At 47.9% G+C, this 23466-nt stretch overlaps 1 protein-coding gene across 2 annotated transcripts; it reads left to right on the top strand.

Moving 5' to 3' along the window:
• Nucleotides 1-2126: 2126 nt before the first annotated feature.
• On the top strand, nt 2127-22738 carry SPMAP2 (sperm microtubule associated protein 2). Of its 2 annotated transcripts, XM_066360963.1 has the most exons (9): nt 2127-2434; nt 4525-4641; nt 4875-4946; nt 5345-5406; nt 6338-6407; nt 16711-16828; nt 18436-18595; nt 22496-22642; nt 22677-22738. In XM_066360963.1, exons 1-9 carry the CDS (start codon nt 2127-2129, stop codon nt 22736-22738), a joined length of 1116 nt encoding a protein of 371 aa, XP_066217060.1. The 2 variants fall into 2 exon arrangements, with proteins under 2 accessions (XP_066217060.1, XP_066217062.1); XM_066360965.1 differs by lacking the exon at nt 4875-4946.
• Nucleotides 22739-23466: the final 728 nt, after the last annotated feature.

The following is a 23466-nucleotide window of genomic DNA, read 5'->3' as shown; positions in this document are numbered from 1 at the left end:
GTCCTTGTTTCTGCTTCTGCTGCGACATCTCTTCCCCAAAGGCAAGAAGGGCACTGGATCCCTTAGGAGCTTTTGCAAAAAAAAAAAAAAAAGACCTTTGGTTAAGGGCCTTGTCCATCATTACTGAATTTTAAAAATACTGAAATCTGCAAATTCTGGGGCTGCCTAATGTTCCATACCGTGCAATCTTGGCCAATGACTTGGCCTCACTAGGCGACATGGGTATGAGGATGCTGAAATCCATCTCCATCTTGGAGAACGTTCAGTGGGGAGGCTTCAAGGAGACGTCACGAAGCACCCGCAGAGGGACCTACATGCCCTTGAGAGAGGCGACCTCTTTTGGCCGCCCTGTGGTACTGCTGTTCCTTCCCGGCTCCCGCGGAAGATAAAATTTATTGAGAACTTGCAGGGGACGGGACTGTTCTGCGTGCGGAGAGTCCCGGCAGGAGCACAAAGACAAGCACCGTTCCTGCCCAAGTGAAGCCCATACTCTAATGGGGTAAAAAGACAGTTACAAATGCAATATAGAGTAAGATCATGATAAATGCTGTGAAACACCACTAAAAAATCCCTATAGATTTAGGTAGGAAAACATCCTACTTTGAGAGGTCAGGGAAGGGTTTTTGGAGGAGATGAAATTCAGGGTGAATCTTGAAGGACTCAGCCACATGAAAATCGAGGGATGAGCTCACTGAAAGATGATGAGAGATGGGACCGTTGGGGATGTGGGATCTGGACAGGCCAATAGGAGAGGGGGCCAGTGTAGCAAATGGCAGGTGGTTTCTCCCTTCTGGAGACAGAAACCTGTCAGGGTCCCTGCAGCACTACTGGCTGCTTTGACACACTCACTCAGGACAGGATTGCTGCATAACAGACCCGAATTAGTGGCTTAAAATCAGGAAGATGCACTGTTTCCCACATACCTGCATCCTGGGCTGGGCTCAGCAGGTCAGCTCCTGTTCCATGCAGTGTCTGTTGGGGCTGGGACGCTAAACGTGGACTCTTCTCTCACTGTCTGGGAAGCCCCCCCCCCCAAAGAAGTCTCAGAGGTTGCTGGTTCAACCCCTGGTCAGGGCACATACAGGAACAGCTCGATGTTCCTGTCTCTCTGTTACTCTCTCCCTGCCTCTCTCTCTCTCTCTCTCTCTCTCAAAAAACAAAAAAAAAACAAAAAAACAAAAACAAAAAGTCCAGTTTTCAAGTTCATAGGCTCAGCAATGTCACCAAAGACCCATCCTAAGCTCACCATCCACAGACTAGCAGGCCTTGTGGCCACAAGATAGCTGCCTGACCTCTAGACATTATAGATAGTCTCAAAAATAACCAAGAAAAAGAGACAGGCTTCTCCCTTGTATTTCCTTTCATGTGAGAGGAAGCCATCTCTGGAAACCCCTTGCAGCTTCCCCTCGGGTCTCATTCCTAAATCGATCCTGGGAAGGGGACAGAACCACTGGTGAGCTATGACCATCAGCATTGCCTTCTCGATTTGAGCACAAATGGGGTATCTTATCGAGAAGAAATATAGGATGGAGTCAGGTCTTCTCCACCACTGAGTCATACTCGTGATCTAACCATTCATTCAACAGCTCTTCCTGAGAGCCTTCTGTGGGGAGTGCCATTTTAGGTGCCAAGGCATCAGAATGAGACACTTTCAGGCCCTGATCTGGGGAGGCGACTTTCTACAAAGCAGAGTAGAAAATAAATGTCAACACATCATTATTTTAGGTGATACCAAATGCCACAGAGAAATAAAACAAGATGTTGAGATGCAAAGAGACCCAGGATTGGGGCTGCCTTCCTGATAGCTGGCCTGGGATGCGTGTGGCAGAGGGCTGCAGGCAGAAGGACAAATAAGCGTAAAGGCCCAGAGGAGGTGGGGGGGGCAGGAAGACAGAGTGACAGGAGAGGACAAATGAGGGGCTGAGGTTGGAGGAGTGGGCGTGTCCCACCCAGGACCTCCTGGAGGGACCAGGGGAAGAGTTTCAGCAGTACCCAGGTGATGGGCATCTGTAGAGTGGAATGTGGGTGCTGAGAATGTGGGCGGGCCATTCTCCTGTTGCCTGGTGACCACAGACACATTGGGTGTGTTGGCAACAAAACTGAAGGGCTAGGGGAGGGCCCCATTCATGGGGGACAAGCGGCAAAGTTTGGTATACAACCACCATTCCTCGGATGCCGAGGGCAGGTCAGAAAGGGAGCAGCGTGATGACACTCTAAGCCTCCAGAACACTGTGTTTGAGAACCTAGGGCCCAAGGACCCCAAATACCAGGACCTAGATGATGGAGAGCAAAGTATTGAAGATCAAGAAGAGGAAATCCCCCCCGAGGAGGTACCTGAGGAAGAATTCAAGGATGCCCAGGACCCAGGAGAGGCCCTCCCAGAGTCGGAGAGGGTTCTGAAGAAAGAAGAGGAGGAGGATGTGCCTGAGATAAGGTGAGCATGGGGGTGGGGCCTATATAGGCTGGGGTGGGGCTCAGGCCCTGGAGACAGAGCATCCCCTGTGCCTCTGTGGTCTCCATGTCACTGCTGGTGTGGATCTTCCTGGGGTCCATGCAGTCATTCTAGGGTGGGTAGCAGCCTCATAGCCCCTAAGGCAAAGTCAGCAAATATGTTCCTGTCCCCGGTAGCGGGTAACTTAAAGTGAAAAACTCTGCGAAAGCACCAATTCTGGAGTTGGACAGAATTCAGATGCCAGAATCGAGAGATCTTAGAGAGAGAAAGAAATGGAGAAAATCTCTTAGTTCAGAAGCTGCAACCATTCCAACCACTACAAATTGCCAGAAATGTTAAAGACACCTGAGAGAACAGGTTCTGGGTGAACTGAGAATTGGTGAGTCGAGCATCTGTGGGAGTGATTTTTGGTGATTGGTGGTATCCAGGAAAGAGCCAGGTGCCCTCTCACCTTTGGACTTAGTGTGTGCAGCCCTCCCTCCCTCCCTGGGCCATGTTCTGGACTCTTCTGGACTGTGACTGTCCAGTCAGAAAGGAGCCCTCTTTTTTCAGCAGAGGCGGATTAAGGTCGGTTGAGGCCCTGGGTGCAGAAGAAAATATTAGGCCCTTAAAAAAAAAAAAGAGAGAGAGCCTGACCAGGCGGTGGCGCAGTGAGTAAAGCATTGGACTGGGATGCAGAGGACACAGGTTCGAGACCCCGAGGTCTCCAGCTTGAGCGTGGGCTCGTCTAGTTTGAGCAAAGCTCACCAGCTTGGACCCAAGGTCGCTGACTCAAGCAATGGGTTGCTCGGTCTGCTGAAGGCCCACGGTCAAGGCACATATGAGAAAGCAATCAATGAACAACTAAGGTGTCACAACAAAAAAAACAATAATATTTTTTTTTAATTTTTTTTTTTAATTTTCTGAAGCTGGAAACGGGGAGAGACAGTCAGACAGACTCCCGCATGCACCCGACCGGGATCCACCCGGCATGCCCACCAGGGGCGGGGACGCTCTGCCCACCAGGGGGCGATGCTCTGCCCCTCGGGGTGGGGGGGGGTCGCTCTGCCGCGACCAGAGCCACTTTAGCGCCTGGGGCAGAGGCCAAGGAGCCATCCCCAGCGCCCGGGCCATCTTTGCTCCAATGGAGCCTTGGCTGCGGGAGGGGAAGAGAGAGACAGAGAGGAAGGGGGGGGTGGAGAAGCAAATGGGCGCTTCTCCTATGTGCCCTGGCCGGGAATCGAACCTGGGTCCCCCGCACGCCAGGCCCACGCTCTACCGCTGAGCCAACCGGCCAGGGCCAAAAAAACCAATAATCGATGCTTCTCATCTCTCCGTTCCTGTCTGTCTGTCCCTATCTATCCCTCTCTCTAACTCTCTCTCTGTCTCTGTAAAATAAATAAATAAATAAATAAATAAACAAAAAATTTAAAAAAAAAGAGAGAGGGGAAAATAAAAATACATGTTAACCATATTTTTAAATAAATAAAAAATATTATGTATTATCAATATTAAAATTGCACATATGAAACCAACATGGTGTCATTAGAAAAAAGTGTAAAGTTGGGGTTTTGTGGGGCCCTTCAGAAGTCAGGGCCCAAGGCGCGTGCCTGGTGTGCCCACCATAAATCTGCCTCTGCCCTTCGGCTGCCCTCTTCATGCCTCCACTGCAGAGGGGGTTTGCTCACACTACCTGTGCTATAATGGGCCGTGCTGTAGAGGAAACTATACAGGGCATGACAGTGGCCCAGGCAGAGCGTTTGAGCCCATGGCCACAGGAAGTGAGAAGACCCTGTTGGGGCCTCTCTATAGTTCAGTCCCCTTGGGGGCCTGGACACACGTGAGATGAGAAAACATCTTATGTAATAACTGTGACCATCTAGTGAGGTGGGGGCGGTTCTCTATTCCATTTCACAGAAGAGAGACAGGGCCACCTGGCCAGGGTACACAACTGGCTGTTGGTGAAGCAAAGATTGCATCACACATCTTTTGATGTCAAAATTCACCCCCAGAGAGGTCCCTTCAGAGGGTGAGGAGATTCAGTGGGGTTGTAAAGCCGGCATCTCCAGCCTCACCATCCAACTCTCCCAAAGCCGGCTGTCCATCGACCAGAGGTTCCCTGGCACCTCTGTGGTAAGAAAGAGGAAGAAGAAGAGGAGACTTAGTGAGCTGGCAAAACCTAAGACCAACCGGCAAGTCTTGAAAGACAGGTGAGGGGTATGGGAAATCCTAATGTAGGCAGGGGTAGGGGTCTGTAAGGAGGAGAGTAGCCCCCGGGGGTCCCATCTGTCACTCACACAGTTGGGGTGAAAAGCCAGGGTGCCAATGGTGGGGACTTGGGGGGGTGGCCAGTGGTGGCCACTGGGTGCCGGCCCAGGAGTGTGAGGCCCTTGAGCAAGTGGAAGCAGCAGAGCAAGGTAGGGGCTGGGCTGTCTCATCGCAGGATGGGGTGCTGCTGTAAGGGCTATACCTGGATCTCCCCACGCATGAAGAACTTGCAGTTTTGTGTCTACTGGTAAGTCCCAGGGTGTCTCCTCTGTCTGCCTTCTGCCCATGTTGGGGGGAAGAGGCAGGACCCAGGGCCTTTTCCTTAGCTATGCCTTCTTCCCCAGGTCCCCACTTCTTTGAACATCAGCCTTGCTCAAAACAAGCTATATCTTCCCATGCCTCTAAGACTTCTCCCCATGTCCCTCTTAGAGCTGCCCCTCTCTTGCAACTCCACATTCTCTCCGTCCTTTCCACTGGCTGCTCCTCCCCGTCTTCCTCCAGCCACCGTGCCTCTCTATCTACCTGCTTTACAGTCTGCATATGCATCTATGTTTATGGTGTGCCATGAGTTCTGTTTCAGAGCAGGGCACAGGAAGCCTCTGCCCCGGCTTCCCTCGCCCTGAGCCATGCCTGGGTGCATTCCAGGCCATCCGTGTACTGGACAGAGAGGTTTCTAGAAGACACCACCCTCACTGTCACGATTCCTGGTAGGTTGAATCCACCCACTGCCTCCAGTTTTCTGTTAGTGGCTGCCTGGCTCTTGGGTTGACCAGACTCTTGGGTTGTACCATAGCTTCTGGTCGCTCTGTCTGACATGTTTGTTTTGGCCTCCTGGAGCTAGGTCACCCCCATCTTACCTTTACCTGTGCCCCACTCCAACTGGGGAGATCTCAGGGACTCTCCCAGCCTTAACCCTCCTGGGAGTTCCCATGGCTCCTCCCCTGTCCTCCATCTCCCAGGAGTGTCTGTCCCCCACAGTGTTCTGGATGCTCATCTCTGAACTCTATCCCTGGAGGAGCTAGAGCCGCTGGAGGCTGGTCCTGGGGGTGAGAGGTGTGCAGCAAATCCTCCAGGGCAAATCCCAGTTTGACCACAGCCAAAGTGGGGGTTAGTATTAACTTTTTAGAGAGCATTTTTTAAAAGCTTTTCTTCCCTCTCTCAATGGTTTTTACCCTTTTGAGAGCAATGGATCCCTCCAAATAAAACATTTCAAGAAAGCCATTATCCGAGAGAAGTGAAGGGCAGATTCTCTCTTGGGGTTTAGAAACTTCCCCACAGTGCACACCAAGCCCCTGGAAACCCTAGGCCTATACAAACTTCAGACCAAAATCCACTTTCCCAACTGGGGAGTTGTTGGAACACAGCACTGTTAAGGAACTGACGGGCCTGAGCTCCTGTTCCAGCCCTGCCACTCCTGTCCTGTGTCCTCGAGTAAGGGACTTCAGCTGATGAGCCTACTGTACTCAGAATGGGGAGAGCAAAAGTCATTCCTCTGTGAGGTGTCTGGTGCTGAGTTTTCTGGGCCCATAGTTTCACATATCATGCCTCTTGCTCTAGCCATAGAAAGCCAAATTTAGTAGGAAGAAAACTCCTGGAGGGGGGAAGGTTTCAAGTTGGGGCTGTTTCCCATTTGTGTAGCAATGTCCCGCCGACTGGAGGAACTGGCTCGACCTAAAAGGTTCTACTTGGAGTATTACAACAACAATAGGTAAGGGGAGGAGGGTTGGGCAGGCACTCTGAGAACAGAGTTGGGCAAAAAGCCTTTCCTTTCCTTTGACAGAGTAGAGTATGGGGAAGATTCAGGTCCTGGGACTAGATAACCCAAGGCCAAACTGGATGCCTGCAGGCAGGCACTTGACACCTGGGACCTCAGTTCTACCCTGCAGAACAGGTGGTAGTGAAGAGCACACAGGTACTTAGCACAGTGCCTACCAGAGTATGTGCTCACTAATGTTACTTATTGCCATCATGGATTTTGTTGGCTCTGAAAAGCTAGTCATTGTAAGACATTATTTTATGTACAACCAGTGACACGATTCTTTGTTATCACTTAGAATTTTCATGCTTGTCAAAGGTAATCTTTAGAGTTATTTTGACACAAATTTTGATTACTTATCTTAATGAATTTACAGAAAGGATAATACAACTGAACTAAATTAGCTAAAGTGTGTTTGAATGTTTTGAATAATTTTTAAAAACAGTTTAAAAATTTTTAATTACAGTTGACATGCATTATTATATTAGTTTCAATGCAGTGATTGGACATTACATAACTAGGTGATCATCCTGATAAATTTCACACCCATTTGATACCATACATACTTATTAGAATATTATTGACTGTATTCCCTATGCTGCACTTTACATCCCTGTGACTGTTCTGTAACAATCAATTTGTACTCCTCAATCCCTTCCCCTTTTTCATCCAACCCCCCAGCCCCCCTCCCATCTGGTGACCACCAAAATGTTTTCTGTATGTATGTTTCTGTTTTGTTTGTTCATTTTTCTTAGATTCAATTGTTGATCTATATGTATTTATTGCCATTTTATTGTTCATATTTTTTAAAATCTTTTTTCTTCTTCTTCTTAAAGAAGACCTTTTAATATTTCATCTTATACTGGTTTGGTGGCGATACACTCCTTTAGTTTTTTTTCTTGTCTGGGGAGCTCTTTGTATGTTTTTCAATTCTAAATGATAGCTTTGCTGGGTAGAGTAATCTTGTTGTAGGTCCTTGCTTTTCATCACTTTAAGTAGTTTTTGCCAATCCCTTCTGGCCTGACAAATTTCTGTTGGGGAAATCAGCTGACAGCTTTATGGGAGCTCCCTTGTTGGTAACTAACTGCTTTTCTCTTGCTGCTTTTAAAATTTTCTCTTTGGGCCCTGACTGATGGCTCAGTGGATAGAGCATCAGCCTGGCATATGCACATCCTGGGATCTATTCCTGGTCAGGACACACAGGAGAAGCTATCATTTGCTTATCTCTGCCTTATTTGCCTCTTCTCCTATAGCCAGTGGCTCCATTGGTTCGAGCATTGATCCTGGGTGCTGAGGACAGCTCTGTTAGTCAGAGCACATCAGCCTCAGGTGCTAAAAATAGCTTGGTTGATTCGAGCATCGGTCCTAGACAGGGGTTGCCAGGTAGATCCCGGTCAGGGCACATATGAGCATCTATCCCACTATCTCCCTTCCTCTCATTTAAAAAAATAAAACATTCTTTCTTTGCCTTTAATCTTTTACATTTTAATTATAATGTGTCTTGGTTTGCGTCTCTTTGGGATCATCTTGTTTGGGACTCTCTGTGCTTCCTGGACTTGTATGTCTATTTTAGGAAAGTTTTCTGTCATTATTTTTTCTTTTCTATACTATCTTCATTTTGGGGGATTCTTTTTGCTGTTCTGACTGGGTGTTTTTTGCTTCCTTATATTCCAAATCATTATTTGATTCTCGGCTTCTTTTATCTACTCTACTGTTGATTCCCTGTAAATTATTCTTTTTTTTTAAACTAATGGTTTGTTTTTTTTAAAGACTTTATTTATTCATTTTAGAGAGGAGAGAGAGAGAAAGAGAAGGGAGGAGTAGGAAGCTTCAACTCCCATATGTGCCTTGACCAGGCAAGCCGGGGGTTTTGAACTGGCGACCTCAGTGTTCCAGGTCGACGCTTTATCCACTGCGCCACCACAGGTCAGGCTGTAAATTATTCTTTATTTTAGTCAGTGTATCTTTCATTACTGACTGGTCCTTTTTTTTTTTTTTTTTTTTGCATTTTTCCGAAGCTGGAAATGGGGAGGCAGTCAGACAGACTCCCGCATGCGCCCCACCAGGATCCACCCAGCATGCCCACCAGGGGGCGATGCTCTGCCCATCTGGGGCATTGCTCTGTTGCAACCAGAGCCATTCTAGCGCCTGAGGCAGAGGCCACAGAGCCATCCTCAGCGCCCGGGCCATCTTTGCTCCAATGGAGCCTCAGCTGCAGGAGGGGAAGAGAGAGACAGAGAGGAAGGAGAGAGGGAAGGGTGGAGAAGCAGATGGGCGCTTCTCCTGTGTGCCCTGGCTGGGAATCGAACCCGAGACTCCTGCATGCCAGGCCGACGCTCTACCACTGAGCCAACTGGCCAGGGCCGACTGGTCCTTTTATATGCTATTGAAGTTCTCACTAAGGTCGTTGAGCATCCTTATAACCAGTGTTTTGAACTCTGCATCTAATAGCTTGCTTGTCTTCATTTTATTTAGTTCTTTCTCTGGTGTTTTGTTCTGTCCTTTCATTTAGAACATGTTTCTTTGTCTCCTCATTTTGGCAGCTTCCTTGTTTTTGTTTCTATGTTTTAGGTAGAGATGCTATGCTTGTTAAAGTGAACCAACTAGTAGTAGGTGTTTTGTAGGATCCAGAGGCACAGCCTCCCTGATCACTCAAGCCTGATCACCAAGCTGATGTGAGCTGTGTACACTTTCCTTTTGTAGTTGAGCTTTCTTTTTAAATTTTATTTATTTATTTATTTTTGTGACAGAGACAGAGAGAGGGACAGATAGGGACAGAGAGACAGGAAGGGAGAGAGATGAGAAGCATAAATTCTTCATTGCAGCTCCTTAGTTGTTCATTGATTGCTTTCTTCATATGTGCCTTGATGGGGGCAGGGGGCTACAGCAGAGCGAGTGACCCCTTGCTCAAGCCAGCAACCTTGGGCTTCAAACCAGCAACCTTTGGGCTCAAGCTAGCAACCATGGGGTCACGTATATGATCCCATGCTCAAGCCAGCAACCCCACACTCAAGCTGGTGAGCCTGCGCTCAAACTGGCGACCTCGGGGCTTCAAACCTGGGTCCTCTGCATCCTAGTCTGATGTTTTATCCACTGCGCCACCACCTGGTCAGGCTGTAGTTGAGCTTTGATTGCTGTTGGCATGTCAATGGGGGGGACTTACCCCAGGCTTCTCAGCTGTAGAGACTGGCCATGACCACTGACCTCTGACCCTTGACCACTGTGGAGGATCAGCTGTGCAGGGGCCCACCCCACAGACCAGGACTTACTTCAGCAGGGCTCTGGTGCCTGCTGAGTCTGCCCCTTGAGTGTGTTACTGTGGGGTGGTTAGGTGGTGCTTTGACATGGTCTAAAGCTATCCACCAGGTGTGCTGGCCCTGAGGCCTCCTGGGAAGTGCAGGCCAAGGTCAACTGCCACCTGTGTTCTGCTCAGGGCCACCCAGCATGAACTGCAAAGCCATCTGCAGATGGCTGCTACTTGTGCTGGGCTTGGAGGGACCCAGGCAAGGCCAGTCTGTGAACCAGGGCTGGCTGCTGCTAGTGCTGGGCCTGGGGCCACTTAGTAAATAGTATGGGGCTCACTGAGGCCAGATACTGCTTGTTTGAGAGATTTTAGGAAAATATATATGAAGCATGAGCCAAGACAGGCCATTTGTATGGAAAAGCCACTGAAAATAGCTTGTATGGGTCCAAAGTTAGGTAGAGCAGGGCCTCAGGGAATCACCAGGGCAGGGTGGGGTAGGGTGGGGTGGGATGGGGTAGGGTGGGGGGGGAACAGTGTGAACCAGGTTGATGGAATCTCAGCTATGGTACCTGCCTGCTGGCTCTCTGGGGCAAGGACTCATCAAAGAAACAATGGCCTCTGTCAGTACTTCTCTCTGGGGGAAAGCTGCCCCCATCTCTTGCTCAGATGATGGACAAATCAGTTTCTTCCCGTATGTCCCTGGTGACTTTCAAGCTGCTGCCCCTATGCTGGATCCCAAAGGGAGTGAGTTCCAGTAAGTTCTGTACAGAGGCCCTTTAAGAGGAACTGCCTGTGACTCCAGCAGCCCTTTGTCTCCCTCAGCCTCAATCCCCACTGGTTTTTACAGCCAGAAGTTATGGGGACTTCTCTTCCTGGCACTGGAACCCTGGGCTTGGGGTCCTGGTGTGGGGCTGGGACCTGTTACTCCTCAGAAGGGACCTCTGCAGCCAGTATATCCCTTCCAATTTTCATCTGCCACATGTGGGTATGGGACTAGCTCCTTCCATGTTTCCACCTCATCTACCAGTCTCGCTGTGGCTCCTTCTTTAATTCCCTAGCTGTAAGACTTCCATTCAGCCAGATTTCAAGTGGTTCTGAATGATGGTTGTTCTGTAGTTTAGTTGTAATTCTGATGTGATTGTGGGAGGAGTACTGTGTTTACTTATGCCACCATCTTGATCAGTAGTCTGACTTAGACATGCTGACATGTTTCACACATTGTTTTATTTTATTAAAAAAATATATATGTTGATTGATTTTTCAGAGAGAAGAATGGAGGGAGAGAGAGAGAGAGAGAGAGAGAGAGATTGATTTGTTGTTCCACTTATTTACACATTCATTGGTTGATTGTTTTTACACATTTATTGGTTGATTCTTGTATGTGCCCTGACTGGGGATTGAATTTGCAACTTTGGTGTGTTGGGATGATGCTCCAGCTAACTGAACTATCTGGCCAGGGGCAACACACTGTTTTTAAACCTATTTTTATGAAAATAACTTTTCATTTTAATGCTGGATCATAGCTTAAACGGAAGATAATTTAAAGTGCAATTAAACCTGCCATCTGTAGAACCAAGTATGCATATAACTTGACTTGGATCATTTCAGTGAGAACAGCTACATCCACACACAGGCCAGTATAACTGATGTCCAGCATGCAACATTTATAAGCTGCATCCTGACCTCAGAGATGTGAAAATATGAAGTCTACCTTAGATCAATGAAACATGGCTTCATTTCTAGAGCAGAGGCATAGCTGAGACCTGTTTTTTTTTTGTTGTTGTTGTTGTTGTTTTTTGTTTTTAACTGTAAAATATTTTATAGGAATCTTTATGTTCTGGAATTCCTATGCATCTCACACTTCATGATTTTTTTTTTATTGATTTAAGTTTATTGTGTTTACATAGATTCAAGTGTCCCACCAAATACATCCTCCTGCATCCCTGAATTCCCCTCAACATCCTTCTTGCCCCCTCTCCCTAACACCCTCCCTGCTTTCCTCCAGGATTTGCTCTTCTGCTCTCTATAACGCTGTTATATATATGTAATTTCACCAAGCTCTTTCCCTTCTCTGATCTCATCCTCTCATCCCCTTTCCCTCTGTCTGCTTTCCCACTGGTCCCTTTGATCCTTCCTCTGCCTCTATTCTGTTCCTCAGTTCACATTGTTCATTGGATTCCTCATATGAGTGAGGTCATATGATATTTTTATTTCTTGTCTGGCTTATGTCACTTAACATAAAGGTCCATCTATGTTGTTGCAAAAGGTAGTATTTTCTTCTTTTTCATGGCCCCATAGTATTCCATGTGTATATGTACTACAGCTTTTTAATCCACTCATCCCCTGAAGGACACTTGGGCTGTATCCAGATCTTCATTATTGTAAACAATGCTGCCATAAACATGGGGGTGCATTTCTTCTTTTGAATCAGTGATTTGGTGTTCTTAGTATATATTCCTAAAAGTGGGATGGCTGAGTCAAAAGGCAGTTCCATTTTTAATTTTTTGAGGAATCTCCATACCATTTCCCACAGTGGTTGCACCAGTCTGCATTCCCACCAGCAGTGCAGGAGGGTTCCCTTTTCTCCACATCCTCACCAGCACTTATTATGTTTTGTTTTGTTAATGTGTCATTCTGACTGGTGTGAGGTGATATCTTACTGTGGTTTTAACTTGCATTTCTCTAATGATTAGTGATGTTGAACATTTTTTTTTTTTTTTTGCCTATTGGCCATCTGAATGTCCTCTTTGAAATGTCTATTCATTTCTTTTGCCCATTTTTAATTCGATTATGTTTCTTGATTTCTCTTATCAATGTTTTATAATTTTCTGAGTACAAGTCTTTAACCTCCTTGGTTAAATTTACAGCTAGGTACTTTCTTTGTTGTTGTTGCAGTAGTGAAGGGGATTGTTTTCTTAATTTCTCTTTCGGACAGTTCATTGTTGGTGTATAAAAATGCCACTGGTTTTTGAATATTAATTTTATATCCTGCCACCTTGCTGAATTCATTTATTAGGTCCAGTAGTTTTTTGACTGAGACTTTAGGGTTTTCTATGTACAGTATCATATCATCAGCAAATAATGATAGTTTTACTTCTTCTTTTTCAATTTGGATGCATTTCTAAAATCTTAAACCTACATTCCTCTTTACTAGATTCCCTGTACCCCCCTTGTTCTGTTTACAACAGGACTGTTAACATTTCTTACATCATTGGTTTGGTTGTAATAAATTCCTTGAGGGTTTTTTTTTTTTTTGTATGGGAAGCTTTTTATTTCTCCTTCTATTTTAAATGATAGCCTTGTTGGATAAAGAAGTCTTGGTTGTAGAATCTTGTTCTGCATTAATTTGAATATTTCTTGCCATTCCCTTCTTGCCTCAAGTGTTTCTGTTGAGAAGTCAGATGTCATCCTTTTGGGGTCTCCTTTGTAGGTGACTGACTGCTTTTCTCTTGCAGCTTTTAGTATTCTTTCTTTATTTCTTAGCTTTGGTGTTTTAATTATGATGTGTCTTCGTTTAGGTTTATTTGGATTCCTTTTTAATGGGACTCTCTGTGCTTCTTGAACTTGTGTGACTTTTTCCTGCATCAATTCCAGGACATTTTCAGCTATGATTTCTTCAATCAGGTTCTCTATCCCTTGTTCTTTCTCTTCTCCTTCAGGAACCCCTTTGATGCAGATGTTGTTTCTCTTCCTATTGTCACAGAGCTCTCTTAGAGTTTTCTCAGACATTTTGATCCTCTTTTTCTTTTGCTGTTCTGCTTCCGTGCTTTTGCTTATCTTGTCCTCTAAATCACTGATTCGATCCTCTTTTTCATCCCGCCTGCTTTTCATTTCTTGTAGTGTAGTCTTCATTTCTGATATTGTGTTTATCATTTCTGTCTGATTCTTTTTTATGATTTCAATATCCTTTTTTATTTTTATTTTTATTTTTTTCTGAAGCTGGAAACGGGGAGAGACAGTCAGACAGACTCCCGCATGCGCCTGACTGGGATCCACCCGGCACGCCCACCAGGGGCGATGCTCTGCCCACCAGGGGGCGATGCTCTGCCCCTCCGGGGCATCGCTCTGCCGCGACCAGAGCCACTCTAGCGCCTGGGGCAGAGGCCAAGGAGCCATCCCCAGTGCCCGGGCCATCTTTGCTCCAATGGAGCCTCGGCTGCGGGAGGGGAAGAGAGAGACAGAGAGGAAGGAGGGGGGGTGGAGAAGCAAATGGGTGCTTCTCCTATGTGCCCTGGCTGGGAATTGAACCCAAGTCCCCCACACGCCAGGCCGATGCTCTACCGCTGAGCCAACCGGCCAGGGCCTTCAATATCCTTTTTGATGCCAGATATCTCATTGTTTAGCTGCTCATGCTGTCTATCTATGGTTGCTCTAAGATCCTTGAGCATCCTCACAATCATTATTCTAAACTCTGCATCCAGCATCCTAGTTATTTCCATTTCATTCAGTTCTTTTTCTGGGGATTTCTCTTGTTGATTCATTTGAATTACACTTCTCTGTCTTCCCATTTTGTCTAGATATAGACTGCTCCTTCAAATATGTTGTTTGTGTAGCTGAGTATAGGGTTGGTGTTGTCTGACTCCAGCTTTTAGTTGTGTAATTTCTAAACCTTCCTGGGATGGCTTTAGCTGTTTGTAATCTGCTGTGGACTACTCGTCTGCTGCTACTGCTCTTTTTGCTGTTTGTGACAACGTTTTCTATGCCTTAGCTGAGTCAGGTGTGAGGAGCCTTTCCTTAAGATACCACTCTAACTATGGTTGTTAGGTCTTGAGCTGATGCTCTCTGTATCTGGCTGCTGGATGTACTGGCCCTGGACCTCCCAGGCCGGAAACTGGAGAAGACCAGTGGGAGTCACTGCTTTTGACTGGCCCTCAGCAACCTTCTTGGAGCTACAGGAGATCCAGAATCATCTTCTCCTCATCTGACACCCGATCCTCCAAGTCGGCCATCCTGGGCTGCTCTCGTTCTTGTTGTTTTTTGGGGTTTTTTTTGCATTCTTCTGAAGCTGGAAATGGGGAGGCAGTCAGACAGACTCCCGCATGCGCCCGACCGGGATCCACCTGGCACGCCCACCAGGGGGTGATGCTCTGCCCATCCAGGGCGTCGCTCTGTCGTGACCAGAGCCACTCTAGCGCCTGGGGCAGAGGCCAAGGAGCCATCCCCAGTGCCCAGGTCATCTTTTGCTCCAATGGAGCCTCGGCTGTGGGAGGGGAAGAGAGAGACAGAGAGGAAGGAGAGGGGGAGGGGTGGAGAAGCAGATGGGCACCTCTCCTGTGTGCCCTGGCCGGGAATCGAACCCGGGACTTCCGCATGCCAGGCCGATGCTCTACCACTGAGCCAACTGGCCAGGGCCTCGTTCTTGTTGTTTTTTTTTTTTGTTGTTGTTGTTTTTTTTTGTATTTTTCTGAAGCTGGAAACAGGGAGAGAGAGTCAGGCAGACTCCCGCATGCGCCCGACCGGGATTCACCCGGCACGCCCACCAGGGGCGTCGCTCTGCCCACCAGGGGGCGATGCTCTGCCCCTCCGGGGCATTGCTCTGCCGCGACCAGAGCCACTCTAGCACCTGGGGCAGAGGCCAAGGAGCCATCCCCAGCGCCCGGGCCATCTTTTGCTCCAATGGAGCCCTGGCTGCGGGAGGGGAAGAGAGAGACAGAGAGGAAGGGGGGGTGGAGAAGCAAATGGGCGCTTCTCCTATGTGCCCTGGCCCGGAATCGAACCTGGGTCCCCCACACACCAGGCCGACGCTCTACTGCTGAGCCAACCGGCCAGGGCCTCATTCTTGTTGTTTTTTAATTTTTTTTTTTTGTATTTTTCTGAAGCTGGAAACGGGAATAGACAGTCAGACAGACTCCCGCATGCTCCCGACCGGGATCCACCTGGCACGCCCACCAGGGGGCGACGCTCTGTCCACCAGGGGGCAATGCTCTGCCCCTCCGGGGTTCCGCTCTGTCATGACCAGAGCCACTCTAGCGCCTGGGGCAGAGGCCAAGGAGCCACCCCCAGCGCCCGGGCCATCTTTGCTCCAATGGAGCCTTGGCTGCGGGAGGGGAAGAGAGAGACAGAGAGGAAGAGGGGGAGGGGTGGAGAAGCAGATGGGCGCTTCTCCTGTGTGCCCTGGCCGGGAATCGAACCCAGGACTTCTGCACGCCAGGCCGACGCTCTACCACTGAGCCAACCGGCCAGGGCGTTTTTTACTTTTTGTGAGAGAGGGGAGGCAGAGATACAGACTTCCTGCATACGCCCCACTGGGATGCACTGGGAAAGCCCACAAGGGGGCTATGCTCTGCCCATCTGGGGCCATTGCTCTGTTGCTCCGCAACCAAGTTATTTTTTTAGTGCCTGAGGTGGAAGCCATAGAGTCATCTTCAGTGTCCCATGCCAAGTTGCTCCAATTGAGCCATGGCTGCAGGAGGGGAAGAGAGAGAGAGAGAGAGAGAGAGAAAGAGAGAGAGAAAGATGGGGAAGGGAGGAGTGGAGAAACAGATGATCGTTTCTCCTGTGTGCCCTGATCTGGAATTGAAGCTGGGACATCCACTGAGGCTGATGATCTACCACTGAGCCAGCTGGCCAGGGCAGCTGAGACCTGATTTTTTTTTTTTTTGAGACCTGATTTTATGTGTGGCTCAGCATGCTTTCTGTGACAACTGCTGGACAAACAATAATATCCCTTGGGTTCAAATCTAGACCCCAACCCTGATAATAGGGGTGTGGGAAGATGGCCCCGATGGTGATGACCTCAGGACAGCGTAGCTCCAACCTTGAGAACACAGGGACTCCTGTTAGGGATTCTTTTATGAATCCTTCTTGGAGGTGTTTTCCAAACTCTCCACTTTCCCAGGTTCTCCTTTAACCCAAGAATCAGAGAGGAGCTGAGAAAGCAATATCTCTCTCTCTCTCTGTCTCTGTCTCTCTCTCTCTCTCTCTCTCTCACACACACACACACACACACACGCACACACACACACACACCCCTGTGGCTGAGCTAGTGTCTCAAATGTGAATGTCCCCTAGGACCACGCCCATTCTGCCCATTCGTCAGTCTGCCTTGGAATACCAAGCATCTAGACACCTGAGGGAACTGGCCACCCCGAGGGTCCGGAATAACATTTGGAGCATAAACATGTCTGAGGTAGGTGCCTTGCTCTCTCGGGAACCCCACCTCTATGGTCAGGGCACTGCCTACCCTCAGTGGTCTAGGATCAGGGGCTTAGACAGACAATCGGAAACAGACTCCAGAGCAATAGGCAAGTGACTTTGGCCAGCTGACTTATTTTCATCATTTTATACTTTATTACATACACATTCCCATAAACCATAATCATTGTGTTTTTAATATACACATATGGCATCATCTTGCTTTTTACTTCAATATTTTATTCTAGAGCACTTCATGCTGACTTATATAGAAGCATTTTAACTGCTATGTCCCATTCTATCCTATGAATATACTACAGTTAGTTTACTCAGTCCCTTATTGATGGACAACTAGGTTGTTTCCATATGCAGTGAATAACACTGTGCTCAAATCCTTGTTCCCACTCTGGGCATTTATCTATATAGTGCTTATCAAGTGTGCATGTGCTCAGCACACCTGAGATGGACAAACTGCTCTCCAAAACCCTTATACTAATTTACCCTCCCTCCAGTAATGCCTGAGGATGTCTCTCCTTCCACATTTTTGCCAGGGCTTGACAATGTCAGACTGTTTTTTATTTTTGTCATATTTGTTTGCATGTAGTGATTTTTTTTTTGTATTTTTCTGAAGTTGGAAATGGGGAGGCAGTCAGACAGACTCCCGTATGCGCCCGACCGGGACCCACCCGGCATGCCCACCAGGGGGCGATGCTCTGCCCATCTGGGGCGTTGCTCTGTTGCAACCAGAGCCATTCTAGCACCTGAGGCAGAGGCCACAGAGCCATCCCCAGCGCCCGGGCCAACCTTGCTCCAATGGAGTCTCGGCTGCGGGAGGGGAAGAGAGAGACAGAGAGGAACGAGAGGGGGGGTGGAGAAGCAGATGGGCGCTTCTCCTGTGTGCCCTGGCCGGGAATTGAACCCAGGACTCCTGCACGCCAGGCCGACGCTCTACCACTGAGCCAACCGGCCAGGGCCTATTTTGTTGTTGTTGTTGTTTTTTACAGAGACAGAGAGAGAGAGTCAGAGAGAGGGATAGACAGACAGGAACGGAGAGAGATGAGCAGCATCAATCATTAGTTTTTTGTTGCAACACCTTAGTTGTTCATTGATTGCTTTCTCATATGTGCCTTGACCGTGGGCCTTCAGCAGACCGAGTAACCTCTTGCTCGAGCCAGCGACCTTTGGTCCAAGCTAGTGAGCTTTACTCAAACCAGATGAGCCTGTGCTCAAGCTGGCGACCTCGAGGTCTAGAACCTCGGTCCTCCGCATCCCAGTCCGACACTCTATCCACTGTGCTACCGCCGGGTCAGGCATATTTTGTTGTTTTAATTTACATTTCTCTGGTCAACAAAGAAGATTATTGACCATTTAGGTTTATTGTCTTCTATGATTATATGCCTATACCCCTATGGATTTTTTGAGTCATTGATTTCGAGGAGTTTTTTTACATATGATAGCTACTAAATCTTTTGCTGAACACATTGCAAACTAACTTCTCTGCAGTCATCTGCCTCTTGGTGTTGCTTATGGGGTCTTTTTGATTCTGGGGCCTCTGAAAAATTATGGACTGTTTTATTCTTTCCTCTCTCATTCTGTTTCTAGGTGTCCCAGGTGTCCAGGGCAGCCCAGATGGCCATCCCTAGTTCAAGGATCCTCCAGTTGGCAAAGCCCAGGACTCCCGCCACCCTGTTGGAAGAATGGGACCCTGTGCCAAAACCCAAGCCACATGTGTTAGACTATAATCGGCTCCTTCAACTGGCCAGTAAGTAGGTCCTTGTGTCTGTGCCTACTGTATGTAGGCAGGGATGCGAAACAGAAGACTTGGACTTTAGGCCTGCTTCTGTCAGATTGTGCCTACTTCTTCTTTCATCTCCTCTCTTAGCCACAGACCAGTTGTCAGATTCCTGTGGACAAGTCATACTGTGCAGGCTCCCTGGGGAAGAGAGTCAGAAGTTAGAGGAGACAATGGTCCTGAAACTGAATGTTATCTGAGTGGGTCTCCTAGCAGAAAAAAGTGTGTAGAAGGGAAGGTGGGGGGAAGGGTCAGGGACAAAGGAGCTAAGAGGTGAAAGGCAGCTTTGAAATGATGTTGGCCTGATTCTCTTCTGTCCTTTAAAACAAATGAAATACCTGGTACTCCCATGACAACAGTAATGTGTATTAACTCTAGAGAATTGGGAAAATGCAGGGGAGCCTAAAGAAGGAAAGAATCCCATCCAAAGATAATGCAGTTTGGTATGTTTCCTTTTGGTATAACATGGGGTTACACACAGAGCCACAAATGCATGCAGCTCTGTGTGCCCATGAGTGCGCATGCTCCAAGTGCTCTCCCTGTCAGTCCCCTCCCATCACACCCCACATCCCATGCACTAAGAACTCCCGTGACTTGGCTTTCTGAGCACATCAGGAACCTACCCATAGCTCCGCTGTCCCTGTTTATGTAACCCTCATCCATTCCTGGACCAGAGCAGTCACCTCCTTTCTTGTCCCTGTTGCCACCCTTGCTCATTTCCCATGAGGCAGCCACAGAGGTCTTGTTGAATTTAAGTTGGACTCTACTCTTCCTTGCTCATGACCCTCCCAGGGCTCCTGTCTCACTCTGTATGGCCCATAGGTCCTTGTGATCTCTTCTTCCCTCCCCTCCCCCTACCTGGTTCCTCTCCCGCTGCCTGGAATACTGTCCACAGACATCTGCATGGCTCACTCCTCTGCCACCTGTGGGCAGAGCTCCACTCTCTTTCATTGATGTCCCTCTGATCACCTTGTTTAATCCATAAGCTGTGCCCACCTCTGGACACCTGTGTGAACCTTGGCTTCCCTCTGTGCTCTTTCTGTAGCACCTGTTGCAGTCTAACATATATATTTACAATATATTTATGTGTCTGTTTATCCTCTATTGTCTGTTGTATGTCAGGCCTGAGATGTCAGAGCCTTTGGAGGTCTGTGTGTCCCCTGCTCCTGGCACATAATCACTAGAGAGCACAGTTGGCCTTTCCAGATTCCTCTGCTTCTGCTCTATCATTTCCCCAGTTTGCTAGTTTCTGTGTTCTTGGTTTTTGATTTGGAGCAGCGTTTTATATAAAATGATCACTAATCATTTGTTGAGCAAATTGCAAAATAATTTTTCCCCAGTCCATCTTTTTCTTTTAACTTTGTTTATAGGATCATTTTTTTTGTTTAATCATTCATTTATCCATTTCCTTAATACTCATTAAATGATTGGTTAAATGAATGAAAACATGAGTATACATGCATTGCTGCATTCGACCATTCTTTTTCTCTCTCACACATACCTGGAATATATACAACTTGTACATATTCATCCATGTTTCAGATGTACCTGTAAATACACATCTGTATTTACAACGATGTCAGTTTGTGCTTTTCAATAGCAAACTGCCACCCACTAATGGTATGACCAGCATTTAAGAAAGTGAAATGACAGCAAATGAAGAGCATGAACTATGTGGGTGAGTTCACATTTCTCTGTATGTCCACATGTGTGCTGTGTGGCAGTGGACTCAGTCAAAAGAGTTTAAAAACCCGATATTACAACAGTGACAATACTCCAGAATTCTCATAGAAGAGTTCAGAGAAGGCTGGGTTCTGGACATGATCTTCCCAGTCCCCAAGGGGCCACTGAGGCCCAACATCGTGGCCCCCTTCCCTTTGGAAGGAATGTTTATCTGCTCAGCAAAGCTGTGGTACAGCTTCAGTGGCCTTGCCCAGCAGTGGGCTTGTGTGGGCTTGTGGCTGCCTCATGGAAGGAACCCCACTTTCTTTCATCAAGGGCCCCTCCACTGAGCCAGGGCCTGTCTGTTGAGAAGGGCAGGGGGATGGCCTTTTTCATTTGCACAGAGGCTCAAAACAAAAGGGTTTAGAAAGGAGGCTGTAGTACCCCTCAAAGCCAAGGAACCTGAAGTTCCCAGACACTTAAGGCTAAGGCAGTGACTAGTGGTGATCACCTCCCTTCTTGTCTCTAAGCAGGCCATGCATGCACTGCAGCTCACTGTAAAAGAGGGGGTGGCAGAGAGATGGCGAGGAAGTAGCCCAGCTTAGCCACATGTCTCTTCTCCTGATAGCTGTCTGCCCAGGACAGCAGCCACTGGCCACATGTGGCTTCTTTAATTAAAATCAATCAACTGATCTAAATAAATTAATTGATTTAATTAACATGAAATAGAAGAAAACTACAGCCATATCAGGCTCTGCCATGTGTGGCTGATAGGAGCCATGTTGCCAGCACTGCTGAGAGGGCCCGGCTGAAGCTGCAGTCATGTTGGACAGTGAGGGTGGAAGCCCAGAAGAATGAGGTGGGAGGCTGAGTCCTGAAAGGGCCTGTGCACCAGGGAGCTGCCCCTCAGTTCACCCAGCAGGCCTGCAGCGCCGGCCAAGGGGAGATGCCTCCTGCAGCCATTGCTTGCTGCCATGCCCCACTGTGACACCAGCGGAGGCAGGAGAGAGTGTGAAAAGGCCTTCTGAGACTCCACCTAACTCTGGCCCCTCGGAGAAAGCCTGTCTGGGATGTGGCCATTTGAAATATTTTTTTTCTTTACAATTCATTCTTTTAAAGTGTACAATTCATTATAACTCCATAAAAAATAAAGTGTACAATTCAATGCTTTTTAATACACTCATAGAGTTGTATACCTATCACCACAAATTTTAGAATATTATCACTCCAAAGAGAAAGTCACAGCCTGACCAGGCGGTGGCACAGTGGATAGAGTGTCAGACTGGGATGCCGAGGACCCAGGTTCGAGACCCCAAGATTTCTAGCTTGAGCGCAGGCTCATCTGGTTTGAGCAAAAGCTCACCAGCGTGGACCCAAGGTCGCTGGCTCGAGTAAGGGGTTACTCGGTCTGCTGAAGGCCCATGGTCAAGGCACATATGAGAAAGCAATCAATGAACAACTAAGATGTCGCAATGCGCAACAAAAAACTAATGATTGATGCTTCTCATCTCTCTTCGTTCCTGTCTGTCCCTGTTTATCCCTCTCTCTGACTCTGTCTCTGTAAAAAAAAAAAAAAAAAAAAAAAAAGGCTCACCAGCTTGAGCCCAAGGTCGCTGGCTTGAGCAAGGGATCACTCGGTCTGCTGTAGCCCCCAGTCAAGGCACATATGAGAAAGCAATCAATAAACAACTAAGGAGCCGCAACAAAGAATTGATGTTTCTCATCTCTCCCTTCCTGTCTGTCCCTATCTGTCCCTCTCTCTGACTCTGTCTCTCTCTCTCTCTCTCACACACACACACACACACAAAGAGAAAGTCACAGTCACCCTGACCGTTAGCAGTCACTCACAACCTGTCCTCAGCAACCCTGGTACCTACTAACTCACTTCCTGTCTTTATGGGTTTGTCTGTTCTAGGCATTTCATATGGATGGAATGACATACTATGTGGCCTTTGTGTCTGGTTTCTCTTACTGAGCATCATGTGTTCAAGGTTCAACCATGTTGTAGTCTGTGTCAGCGCTTCACTCCTTTTCATGGCTGAGTAATATTCCACTGCGTGGATGAGACATATGTTTCTCCATTCCTTCATCTCTGGAGAGGCCATTCAACTTGGGAATTTTGACTTAGCAGGTTGATCTCCATAGGGGGAGTGGCTATACACCAAAAGCTCTTGTGCCTGATGCTGTCACTCTCTCCTGCGCCTTTAGTGCCCAAGGCCCAGTCAGAGAAGTGTGTTCCTAACCGAGATCCACGCTGGGAGGTGCTGAATGTCACCAAGAAGGCAGTGGCCAGTCCCCGGATCATCTCCTTGGCCAAGCCCAAAGTGCGCAAGGACCTCAATGAGGACTACAACCCTTACTACATCTCCCCGGCTTCCCTGGTGGCTCGGGCATCCCCTCGCCTGTATGAGCTTGCCACCCCCAAAAGCATCACCAAAAAAGTGTGAGTGACCCAGGCCTGGCCTCTGAGGCTCTATTCCCAGTAAACACCCAAGTGCATCCTAACCTTGTGTGTGGCTGTCTCTGAGAATTTTGCCTGGAGGAGGGAGGGCAACCTGTAAAGCCAAAAGGAGAAGAGGAGAAAAATAATAACATTTATGTTCATATCCACCTGTGATTTGTAGAGCCCTTTATTTCCCAAATCACTTTCCCCTGCCGTCTTGAGTTTCTCCGATGTCACACTTCAGCTTTCCACAACTTCACATTTTTCTGCCTGAATCTCCTCTGTCCAGACTTCCTTATCCAACTCTGTTCTAGGTGTCCACAGCACCTCAGACTCAGTGTCATCTCCATAGTAAAACTAGACCCTGCTGTGGCCTCCCCTCCCTTGGCTGGTCTAAGAGGAGCACCTTGTCACCATGACCCAGGCAGTATTCTGCAGGCTGACAGCTGGAAAAGAAATGGGGCTCTTGAGTCCCACACCTCCCCAATTCCACTCTTTCTGATCTCAGTAGGAACCACTGTCCACTCATTTGTGCAAGTCAGAAACGTGGGAGCTGACCTTCATGCCCTTTCCACCTTTCCTCCATCAGGAATTTTTGTGGGGTTTACCTTCCCAGCTCTCTCCACTTCTCTGCTTCCTGCCACCACTTGAGTCCCACTGGACAACTCTGCCTACCCACTGCCTCTGGTCTCTCAGCTTCCTCATGCTTTCTATAAACCTTCCTGATGCTCAGGAT

Source organism: Saccopteryx leptura, chromosome 1 (assembly GCF_036850995.1).
Source record: "Saccopteryx leptura isolate mSacLep1 chromosome 1, mSacLep1_pri_phased_curated, whole genome shotgun sequence".
Lineage (NCBI taxonomy): Eukaryota > Metazoa > Chordata > Mammalia > Chiroptera > Emballonuridae > Saccopteryx > Saccopteryx leptura.
This window is presented reverse-complemented; position numbering and strand designations above follow the sequence as displayed.